A 12,414-nucleotide genomic window follows, 5' to 3' on the forward strand; every position below is an offset into this window, starting at 1 on the left:
CCCCCTTTTAAAATTTTTTAATTTTTAAAAATTTTTACATCATTTTTTGTACAGTAATTGGTTTCTCCCCTCAGGTGTAGTAGTTCCTGTAGTTCTCCCACCACCACATCAGCTGTGATCCATCACCAGAGTCCCTTGTGTTCTTCCCTCCCCTGTTTTGATCCCCCTCCTCCCTTGCATTCCCTTGCTGAATGCCTCAGATCTATGGTCATTCTGCAAGTTTAGTCTTTTTTTTCCTTGACCTTTTGTTCGGGTTCTCTATATTCCACATGCAAGTGAAACCATCTGATATTTATCTTTTTCCTTCTGACTTATTTCATCTAGCATAATCCTGGAAGTTGTACCTTTTGAATCCTTCACCCATGTCACCTATCACCCACAACAAGTCTCTGGAAACTACCAATATATTTTCTGGATCTATGAGCCAAGAAAAAAGATTATACAAGTAATACTGGTTTATAACATTATATAAACTTCAGATGTACAGCGTTTTAACTGAACTTCTGTATATATGTTATGATAACTACCAAAAGTCTAGTTTCCACTCGCCACCATAAAATTGACCTGCTGTAACAAACTTGCCTGTCCCGTATTCCACTTTCCCTTTTGTGGTTACTAATTTATCTCATCTAAGAGCTTGTCTTTTTTTGCTTTGTCCATTTGTTTTGCTATTTTTTTTGAGTTTAGAAAACTTGAAAAACTTTGAATACAACTTTATATTCATCATATGTATATACTAGATTATAATCACCACCAAAATTTAGTTTCCATCCAACACTGGAAACTAAACAATATAATTGACCCCCTTTATAAGTTTTGATTCCACATTTAAGTGAAATAATATGGCATTAGCCTTTCTTTGTCTGACTTATTTCACTTAGTGTAATGCCTCAAGGTCCATCCATGTCACAAATGAAAAAAATTGTCTTTTCTATTGCTGAATAATAGTCTTTCATGTATGCATGTATTGGTGGACAGTGATTGTTTCTCTGTCTTGGCTATTGTAAATAATGCTGTATTGAACATGGGGGTGCAGATATCAATGAGAGTTAGTGTTTTCATTTTCTTTGGATAAATACCTGGAAGTGTAATTTCTGTATCATGTGGCAGTTCTATTTTTAATTATTTGAGAAACTTCCATACTGTTTTCCATATTTCTATATCCATTTTTAATTTAAAAATTATTTTTTATTTCAAAAATATAATTAATTGCTTTGTGCATGTGTGTGTGTGTGTGTGTGTGTGTGTGTGTGTGTAGAAGAATTAGGGTATAGCCCAGATGTTGGGGTGGCGGTGAGAGGACTCACCAGAGACAGAGCAGGGAGCAGAACAGGCAGATCTACTGAATACACTGCTGAGGAGAGCAGCAGGCAAGACAGGAGAGGTCTGCTGCAGCATATGTGGGTTAGCTCCCTGGCTGATTATTGAACACTGGCTTTAGCAGTGACAGCACTGAGACTTAACCCCTAGGCCACTAGGAAGGGCCCCCAAAATACAAATTAATTGTTATAATTTACAGATAATCTCATACAGAAGCAAACTCTAGATTACTCTAGCATCTACAAATTCAACAGTTCCAGAGCTTCCTTTTATTGTAAATGTAACTTCTTCTCTGTGCTCTCACAAATATAACAGAGTAATATACATGGTATTTCATAAGAACATTTAAATTTTACCCAAACTTTATTCCCTTTTATTATGATATTAAAAACTGTTTAATAATAAATTACTGAATATATTACAATTATCAAATTATAATACAATTATCAAAACACCACACACTTACAACAGAAAAAATTGAAGGTACAGGCAACAAAAATCAAAGTAAGCCTTAATTATTTTAAACCAGTGCCAAGCTAAAAATATGGGATAATGATAAATTGGTTTCTCTCCTAAAGGACAGAGCATTTCATAATGAACAGGTATGCTGCTCAAAGGGAAAAAAGGCCAAAGTAGCAAAAAGCTTCACAAATGTTTCTTAGATGTCACACATGCAACACATTTCATCAGTTTTAAATATTGAGTTTACATTATAATTTTTATTGAATTAATTTGACTATGTTTGAAGGTACTATAAGTGTGTTTGCCAGAATGTGCCAGATTTCAGCCCAGGGCAACTAAACAGACAGTATATTGCTCTTGGGTTAAAGAGGCAGTCATGGTTGCACCTGACATGAAAGCACAGTTGATGTATTTGAACAGTGTTGAGGACCAACAAACCAGAGAAAGGTACAATAGCTGGATGGATATTTAGGATGAAAAAGGGATTCTTTCAAATATCCTTGACTTAGTTTGGATTCCCCCTAATGCAAGCCCTGATTCAAGGATCTGAGTGCAAATAGCTTATTTAGGACATAATCTCAGGTGACACAATAGCATTAGGGACTTGTGGTAGTGGATGATCAATTTTTTGCTGTGGTAAACTGAGGGGTAATCCTTCTAGGGATCCTTGAGAGACTACAGAATGCACCCTAGAACAACCTCACTCAGGGGAGGTGAGCCCAGAGGATTCTTTGTCTCTTGCTGGTAAAAGGTGATCCTGGAGTGTCAACTCCCTCTAGTTCCATGTTACCTGTGGCAGACTGAGCCCACCTCTGCATCACATGAAGCCCTGGAGCATCAAGGCACTAGTGGTAGAGGTGAGAAATAGTCAGCATTTATGGGAACTGTCAACCAAATGCAGGTGTTATCTTTCAGGGAGGTTATAGTGGATAAAATGGTGTGTTAACTAACAAAAATGGTGTAGCAAAGACAGGAGGGATTCTGTTTCAGGAGAAAATGGGAAGAACTGACTAATGTGAACTAACCTGGGCAGTGGAAGAGCTGCCTTGGTCAGGATCCATAGACATCCCCTCCTTTTTCTTTCTGATTGATCCAGGATGACCATGGAAGGGGACAACCTCACCCAGGTCTCTGAGTTCCTCCTCTTGGGCCTCTCAGAGGACCCCAAGCAGCAGCGGCTGCTCTTCATACTCTTTCTGAGTATGTACCTGGTCACGGGGCTGGGAAACCTGCTCATCACCCTGGCCATCGTCACCGACATCCGACTCCACACTCCCATGTACTTCTTCCTGGCCAACTTGGCCTTTGTGGACATTTGCTTCACCTCCACCACCATCCCCAAGATGCTGGCCAACCATGTTACAGGACACAAAGGAATCTCTTATGCTGGGTGCCTGACACAGATGTTCGTCTTCATCTGGTTCATCTGTATTGACAGCTTCCTGTTGGCTGCCATGGCCTATGACCGCTATGCTGCCATCTGTCACCCCTTACACTATGCAACATCTGTGACACCACAGCTGTGTATTCTCCTGGTGGCAGCATCCTGGGCTGCAGCCTTGGGGAATTCCCTGACCCATACGCTATCACTGACCCGCCTTTCATTTTGCACCAACAACCAGGTTCCAAACTTCTTCTGTGACCTAAGCACTATGCTGAAGCTGGCCTGCTCTGACACCTTTTTCAACTATGCAATGGTGAACACCGTGGGTACTCTTCCCCTATTTTTCCCCTTTGTGGGCATCCTGGTCTCCTACATGTGCATCTTTGCTGCTGTGATGAGGATCCCATCCACAAAAGGCAAGTGGAAGGCTTTCTCCACCTGTGGCTCTCATCTCTCTATGGTGTCCCTGTTTTATGGGACACTCATTGGGGTTTATTTCAACCCCACATCCTCCCACACAGCCCAGAAGGACACAGCTGCAGCAGTGATGTACACTGTGGTCACTCCCATGCTGAACCCATTTATCTATAGCATTCACAACAATGACATGAAAGGTGCTTTGGGAGCCCTCATCAGCAGGAAGTCATTTTCTTCTCAGTGACTACTGCATTGGGATGTCCAAGTGTCCTGAATATTTTACCACAGCCTAATCTTGGATTATTTTCTTATTTTTGTTTCATGTTTATAGCTTCTTCTTCAGTTGTTATTAATTGAACATCTACTGCATTTTAAGCACTCTTCTAAGGGTTGATGGTCCAGCAGAAAATAAAATCCCTGACCTGTGTCATTTATACTGCAGTTTGAAGAATATATAATCATTAAAAGGGAGTGTCCTGAAAACCAGAGGTGAGATCAAGTCATTCTTTGGATAAAAGTTCACTTTAAGTTGCTGTAACATACAGGCTCAAAATGCAAAGGCTCAAAGTTAATAACATTTCATAGACTTTACTTTTTTTTTTTTTTTTTTTTTTTTTAGCAAAATAGTATCTTCAAAGCCACCAGGGATCCATTCTACTTACTTCTAGTTCCTTCCATTGCTAGGAATCGCATTCGTATGCCTATTTAATTTTCAGAATTTGCTTCCTTGAATCCTATGTCGTTCTCACTCTCAGTTTATGGTCATCTGAAATAATAGCCTTAGGTGGGAGATAAGAGCCCTATTTTTTTTAAAGATGTATTTATTTATTTATACAAGCACTGGGTACAGTCAGAAGCACGGGAGGGTGAGAGAATTCACCAGAGCCAGAGCGGGGAACAAAACAGGCAGACCGACGAAATACACTGCTGAGGGGAGCAGTGGGTGCAGCAGGAGAGGTCTGCGTGCCATGTGGGACCCTCACTGGCGGCTGGGGATTGAACTGGCGCTGCAGAAGCCGCGGGCAGCCTCGCAGCCCAGTGCTCAACCGCTGCGCCACCAGGGGAGGCCCGATTAGAGCCTGATTATTGCTATTTTGGAGGACTGGAAGCTATTGACTCAATCTTGAGAAGTTTCCGATTCTGAAAAGTAGCCAATTGTCTAAGATCCTCTTTCTCTTGTAGTTCCTAACTACAAGCAGCAGTGAGTAACCAACTCACAGTGATGTTTAAGCTATTTCCAATGACTTCTAGAAACACAGACTCAGTGGAGATACGACCCTTTTTCAAGTTATTACAGGTGATATTACCAAGGGTACCCTCTGGCATAACAAGGACCATCAACTAGCTAACCAAACTACAATATTTATGTCTTTATCATGAGGCCACTGAGCTAATACAACTATTCCCTCTTTTTTGTGATGAGAACACCCAATTTCTGGTACAGGTTTCTACATTAGTTAAGATGAATAGCTTACCTTCTATAGGAAAATATAGTAATAGTTTTCTAGGGCTTCTGTAACAAAATACAACAAAGTTGGTGGCTTACACAATGGAAATCTACTGTCTCACATTGCTGAAGACCAGAAGTCCAAAATCAACGGGTTGGCAATAAGGTTCCTTCTGAGATTTAAGGGAGAAATCTGTTCCATGCACTCCTGTAGCTTCTGCTTGTTTACTGGCCGTCTGCAGAATTCCTCCACCTGTTGTTATCCCTTCATCTTTACATGGCATCATCCCTGTGTGCTTGTTTATTTCATGAATGTTGTCTCTTGTAAGCACAGTAGCTATATTGGATTGGGGCTGACACTACTCTAGTATTACTCATCTTTATTATGTTTGCAACAGTCCTCCTATTTCCAAGTTAGGTCACATGCTGCAATTTGGGGTTAGGACTTTAACACATGAATTTAGGAAGAAAACATCATTCAAAAAATAAAATTTCCTTTAAAGAAAAAAGACTAAAGGAGTATGGCTCAAGCAACATAGTTTATTCTCTCTCATGTATTCTCTCTCTCTCTTTCTTTCCTTCCCCTCCCCGTCCAAGAGTTCTAGGTCAGTGAGTGACTGTTTCTTTAAATCATTCAGAGACCAGCTTCTCAACATCTTGTGTCTTGTTCATTTCCAAGCATATTATTTTTGTCTAGAAGGTTAAAACTCAAACACTGGATTAGACAAAAATAAGAGCACAGGGGAGGCAAGTTGCGATGTTAAAGTTCTATGTATTTCACACATTCCATGCTGGGTTAACCTAGCGGTGAGGGAGGTGGAATATGTGATCATCCAGGTTTCTGGACTGTAATTCTGTTATTACAGAAGGAAAAGTAGATTATCATGGAGAGCTAGTACTCCACCACACATCTCTATAGCCACCAACTACACAAGAAGCATACTTCTTCCCCTTCCCCACCCATGGAATCCACACTACCTGATTGTGAAGAAGTCCTACTTCTCCAGGAATATGATCCCATTCGGTTTGTATCCCACAATCTGACTAAAATATAGGATGAAATGTTTATCCCCAAATCTAATAATTTGTAAACTTAAACACCATTTACTTTGCCCTCCCATTACCCAGTGTATATTACGCAATCACAACAATAATCAAATCCTGTGTGGCAGGATTTATTTAAACATTAGGGAAAAGCTTTCATTTTTCACCATTGAGTAAGTATGATGTTAACTCTGAGTTGTCACTGTCCTTTATTATGGTGAAATATATTCCTTCTTTACCTGTTTTAATTGGCATTTTTATCATAAATGGATTTTATTGTAAATTGAATATTTTTATCAAATTTGGAACTTGTCAAGTGTTTTTCCTGGATCTATTGACATTATCATGTGGTTTTTGTCCTTTTGTGCTGAAGTGGAAAATTACTTCAATTGATTTGCATGGTTTGAACCACTCTTGCATCCCTTGAGTAAATGCCATTTAAGCATGGTCTACGATTCTTCTATTATTAAATTGTGCTTGCTAGTATCTTGCTGTGGAATTTTTCATCTAAGTTCATTAGAGAGAGCGCTCTTTTTTTTTAATATCCTCTTCTGTTTTTGGTATCAGGGAATTGTTGACCTCATAAAATGTGTTTTTTACCTTGCCCTCCATTTCAAATTTTTAGAAGAATTTGCTTAAAGTGGAATAAATTCTTCAGTTCTCTGGGAAGACTACATTGTCCATTTTGACTGTGGTCTCTAGTTTTGCCATCTGTGTACATTTACCCTTTGTGGCCATGTCTGAAGACAATGTGGAAGGAGATTCTCTTGTTGAATAGTCCTCAAACATCATATCCAGGTTTCTCTGTGCACACAGGGAAGTGGTATTGTGAGGACTTTAACAAATCATTTAATCCTTTGTGCTTATTTTCTCAAATGAAATATAAAGTTAATAGGACTGGATGGGTGATTGGAACCAAGATGCGGTGCCCTGGAGCTGGGTTTGTCCTAAAACCTGTGTGACCCTGCAGAGACCCTTCAAGAAATCCTGCCTCAACCAAGAGCTGAAGCTGATCAGCAAGTATGGATGTTGGAACAAAGGTGAGGTCTGGAGGGTCAAATTTACCAAGGCCAGTGTCCACAAAGCTGCCTGGGAGCTGCTGACACTGGAGGAGAAAGAGCCAGCCTGTATTTGAAAGCAATTCCCTGATGCTCCCATTTGTCAAGATTGGGGTGCTGGAGGAGGGCAAGCTGAAGCTGGATTACAACCTGGGCCTGAAGATTAGGACTTCTGCAAACCCAGGGCTTAGAACTGGGCTTGTCCAAGTCCATCCACCCATGTGCTGAGGTGCAAGCACCACAGTGGGTCCCCGAGCGGGTGATGAACATGAAGGTCCTCATCGCTGCCTGGACTCACGGAAGCACGTGGACTTCTCCCTCTGCTCACATTATGGGGGGGTCACCATCCCACTCTGTGAAGAGCAAGACAACCAAGAAGGGCCCGGGTGAGGCTCCTGCAGTGATGAGGAAGAAGATTAGGAGCCTTGTCCCTTCCTGGGATAGTGGAGTGTCTAGTTTTGTGTTCAGATAGAAAACACATCAGTGCTTAAAACAATATATTAAAAAATTAAGTTTATAGCACCTAGAACATAATGCTGTTTAAGGAATTAAAAAAGATAATGTGGATACATAACTGGCAAATGAGACAATTTTACTTTATTTTATTTTGTTTTTATTTACATATTTTTATTATTTATTTTTTTATTTTAAAATTTATTATATTTTACACTTTATTTTTTATTTATTTATTTATTTATTTATTTATTTATTTATTTATTTTTTAAATAATAAATTTTATTTTTATATTCCCCATACAATTGCAGCCCCCCATTCTGACCCCAATCCCTCCCCTCCCGCCCCTGCCCCCCCTAAAAGTGTCTCTGGTTCATAGTTTTTTGTTGATTTTGATTTTCACTTTCTTATAGTTATTCATTTTCCTGGTCCCTTATTTAAGTTTTCTAGATTCCTGCTATGAGTGAGACCATCCGGTATTTTTCTTTTTCTTTTTGGCTTATTTCGCTGAGCATGATCGCTTCCAGCGCAATCCATGTTGCTGCAAATTGCATGTGTTTATCTTTTTTGAATGCTGAGTAATATTCCATGGTGTACATGTACCACATCTTCTTGATCCAGTCATCTATTTTTGGGCATTTGGGTTGTTTCCAAAGCTTAGCTATTGTAAACAGTGCTGCTATAAACATAGGGGTGCAGGTGTTCTTTGGAATTGATGTTTCTGTGTCCTTTGGGTAAATACCTAGGAGTGGAATTGCTGGATCATATGGAAGCTCTATGTTTAGTAGGTCCAGAAATCTCCACACAGCTCTCCACAGTGGTTGGACCAGTTTGCACTCCCACCAACAGTGCAGGAGAGTTCCTTTTTCTCCACACCCTCGCCAACATTTGTTGTTGCTAGTTTTTTTAATATGTGCCATTCTCACTGGTGTAAGATGATAATCTCATGGTAGTTTTGATTTGCATTTCCCTGATGACAAGTGATGTTGAACATTTTTTCATATGCCTGTTGGCCATTTGCATTTCCTCTTCAGAGAAGTTTCTTTTTAGCTCTTCTGCCCATTTTTTGACTGGGTTATTTTCTTTGTTGTTGTTGAGTCTCATCAGCTCTTTGCAGATTTTTGTGATCAGTCCTTTATCATTAGTGTTGGGTGCAAAAATGTTCTCCCAGTTGGTGGGGTTTCTCTTTGTTTTTGTTATTGTCTCTTTTGCTGTGCAGAAGCTCTTTAATTTGAAGTAGTCCCAGCTGTTTATCTTTGCCTTCACTATCACTGCTTTGGGTGATGTGTCTGTAAAGATGTCTTTGATGTGCAAATCACGTAGTGTTTCGCCTATATTTCCTTCTATATATTTTATGGTTTCAGGTCTTATGTCTAGTTCTTTAATCCATTTTGAGTTGATTTTTGTGTATGGTGTGAGGTAGTGGTCAAGCTTCATTCTTTTGCATGTAGCGACCCAGTTTTCCCAGCACCATTTATTGAACAAACTTTCTTTGCTCCAATGCATAGTCTTTGCTCCTTTGTCAAAGATTAGTTGACCATAAATCTGTGGGTTTATTTCTGGATTTTCTATTCGATTCCATTGGTCTGTATGTCTGTTCTTGTTCCAATACCATGCAGTTTTGATGATTATGGCTTTGTAGTATAGTTTGAAGTCTGGGAGTTTGATGCCTCCATTCCCTTCTTTTTTTTTCAGGAGAGCTTTGGCTATTCGGGGTTTTTTGTGATTCCATATGAATTTCATCAATAATTGTTCTATTTCTTTGAAGAATGACGTTGAAATTTTGATTGGAATAGCGTTGAATCTGTGTATTGCTTTTGGTAGGATGGCCATTTTAATAATGTTTATTCTTCCAATCCATGAGCAGGGGGTGTCTTTCCATTTCTTTGTGTCTTCTTCTATTTCTTTTAACAGTGTTTTATAGTTTTCTTTGTATAGGTCCTTTACCTCTTTTGTTAGAGTTATTCCCAAGTATTTGTTTTTTTTTGTTTTGATAGTAAAAGGGATTTTTTTATATTTCTTCTTCTTCAGATTTGTTGTTGGTGTATAGGAAGGCTACTGATTTTTGCGTGTTGATTTTGTATCCTGCCACTTTACTGAAATGATTGATGAGTTGAATTAGTTTTTCTGTGCAGTTTTTTGGGGTGCTCTATGTATATTATCATATCATCTGCAAATAGTGATATTTTGACTTCTTTCCCTATTTGGATTCCTTGTATGTCTTTCACTTATCTTATTGCTCTGGCTAGGACTCCCAGTATTATATTGAAAAGCAGTCGTGAGAGTGGACATCCTTGTCTTGTCCCAGATCTTAATGGGAATGCTTTTAGCTTTTTGCCATTGAGAATGATACTCGCTGTTGGCTTGTCATATATGGCCTTTATGCTGTTGAGGTACGTTCCTTGTATCCCAAGAATTTCAAGGGCTTTTATCATGAATGGATGTTGCACTTTGTTGAAAGTTTTCTCGGCATCTATTGATATTATCATCTGGTTTTTATGTTTCTTTTTGTTGATGTGTTGGATAACGATTGATTTTCAGATGTTGAACCATCCTTGTGTTCCTGGAATGAATCCTACTTGGTCGTGGTGAATTTTCTTATGGATACATTGTTGGATTCTGATAGCTAAAATTTTATTGAGGATTTTTGCATCAGTGTTCATTAGGGAGATTGGCCTGTAGTTTTCTTTTTTTGTGTTGTCCTTGTTTGGTTTTGGTATAAGTGTAATGTTGGCTTCATAGAACGTGTTTGGTATTATCCCTTTCTTCTCAATTTTTTTGAAGAGTTTGTGAAGGATAGGCACAAATTCATTTCTGAATGTTTGGTAGAATTCATTTGTAATCCATCAGGTCCTGGGCTTTTGTTTTTGGGGAGGTTTTTGATTACCATTTCAATTTCGCTGCTTGTAATTGGTCTGTTTAGGTGTTCTATTTCTTCTTTATCTAGCTTTGGGTGATTGTAGAGTTGTAGGAATTTGTCCATCTCCTCTAGATTGTTGAACTTGTTTCCATATAACTGTTCATAGTAGTTTCTTATTATTCTTTTGATTTCTGCTGTGTCCGTTGTGATTTTTCCTCTTTCATTTCTGATCCTGTTTATTTCTGCTTTCTTCGTATTTTCCTTTGTGAGCCTGGCTAGCGGTTTGTCTATTTTATTGATTTTTTCAAAGAACCAGCTCTTGGTTTCATTGATCATTTGGATTGGTTTTTAGTTTCAATTTCATTTATTTCTGCTTTGGTTTTTATTATTTCTTTTCTCCTACTGATTTTGGTTTTTTTTGTTGTTGTTCTTTTTCTAGATCTTTGAGCTTCAATATTAGGTTGTTTCTTTGAGTTCTTTCTTGTTTCTTGATATGCGCCTCTATTGCTATATATTTTCCTCTTATTACTGCTTTTGCTGCACCCCATACATTTAGGAAATTGGTGTCCTCCTTGTCATTCAATTCAAAGAATTTTTTAATTTCTTCTTTGATCTCCTCATTAGTCCAGTGGTCTTCCAGTAGTGTGGTTTTTAATCTCCATGAGGTAGGAGATTTCCTTCCCTTCTTTTTATGGTTTATTTCTAGTTTGATGCCTTCGTGGTCAGAAAAGATGGTTGGTATGATTTCAATCTTGGTGAATCTGTTGATGTTTTTCTTGGGTCCCAGTATGTGATCGATCCTGGAGAATGATCTGTGTGCGCTTGAGAATAATGTGTACTAAGTTTTTTTGTGTTTAGTGTTCTATAGATGTCTGTTAAGCCCAAACACTCTAGATCCTTATTTAGAGCTTTAGTGTCTTTACTTATTTTTGTCTCATTGACCTATCCATTGTTGATAGTGGTGTATTGAAGTCTCCCACCTCGTATGTGTTATCTCTAATGTCTGTTTTCAAAGATGATAATAGTTGTCTGATATATTTTGGTGCTCCTTCGTTTGGTGAATATATGTTAATGATTGTTATTTCTTCTTGAAGTATTGTGCCCTTGATCATAATGTAGTGACCATTGGGGTCTCTTTTTACCCTTTTGAGTTTGAAATCTGTTTTATCTGATATAAGTATAGCTGTTCCTGCTTTCTTTTTTGGTCCATTTGCTTGTAGGATTGTTTTCCATCCTTTAACTTTGAGTCTATTTTTATCTTTTGTAGCTAAATGTGTTTCCTGGAGACAGCAAAAGGTTGGGTTTTGTTTCTTGATCCAGCTTGCAACTCTGTGTCTTTTAATTGAAGAGTGTAGTCCATTTACATTTAGAGTTAATATTGATATGTTAGCATTTGTATTTGCCATTGTGTTTGTCTTTCCTTTGATTTTATTTATTTATTCTTTTTATAACTTTTTTTTTGGCCTTCTTTTGTTGTTATTCGTCCCTCTGAGGTTCTGGCTTTAGGATTCTTTGTAGTAGTTTTTGGAGTGGGGGTTTAGTCATAATGAAATTCCGGAGTTTCTGTTTGTCTCGGAAGGTCCTTATTCTTTCTTCATAGAGGAAGGTGAGCTTTGTGGGATAGAGTACTCTTGGTTGGCACCTGTTTTCTTGGAGTCTGATGACTATGTCCCTCCACTCTCCTTGCCTGTAGTGTTTCTTTGGAGAAGTCTGATGTCAGTCTGATTAGTTTTCCTTTTAAAACCAATCTGTTTCTTCCCTCTTGTCAGCTTCATTATTTTTTCCTTGTCTTGGAATCTTGGGAGTTTTACTATTATGTGTCTTGCTGTATTTTTCCTTTTATCATGGAAGTTTGGTGTTCTTCTTGTTTCTTATATATCAATTTTCAGCTCCTTCTTCACATTTGGGAAGTTCTCTTCAATTATTTCCTTGAATATTTTCTCTGTTCCTACATCTCTCTCCTCTCCTT

General features: G+C 38.5%; 1 protein-coding gene across 1 annotated transcript; it reads left to right on the forward strand.

Annotated features, from left to right (window-relative positions):
• Nucleotides 1-2,879: 2,879 nt before the first annotated feature.
• On the forward strand, nucleotides 2,880-3,827 carry LOC311182672 (olfactory receptor 1f45-like; the record flags this gene model as incomplete). The annotated part of the gene is made up of 1 exon (XM_084251628.1): nucleotides 2,880-3,827. The coding sequence occupies one exon, from the start codon at nucleotides 2,880-2,882 to the stop codon at nucleotides 3,825-3,827; it is 948 nt and encodes a 315-aa protein (XP_084107754.1).
• Between the last annotated feature and the right edge of the window lie 8,587 nt (nucleotides 3,828-12,414).

Source organism: Talpa europaea, assembly GCF_964194135.1.
Source record: "Talpa europaea genome assembly, chromosome: 12".
Lineage (NCBI taxonomy): Eukaryota > Metazoa > Chordata > Mammalia > Eulipotyphla > Talpidae > Talpa > Talpa europaea.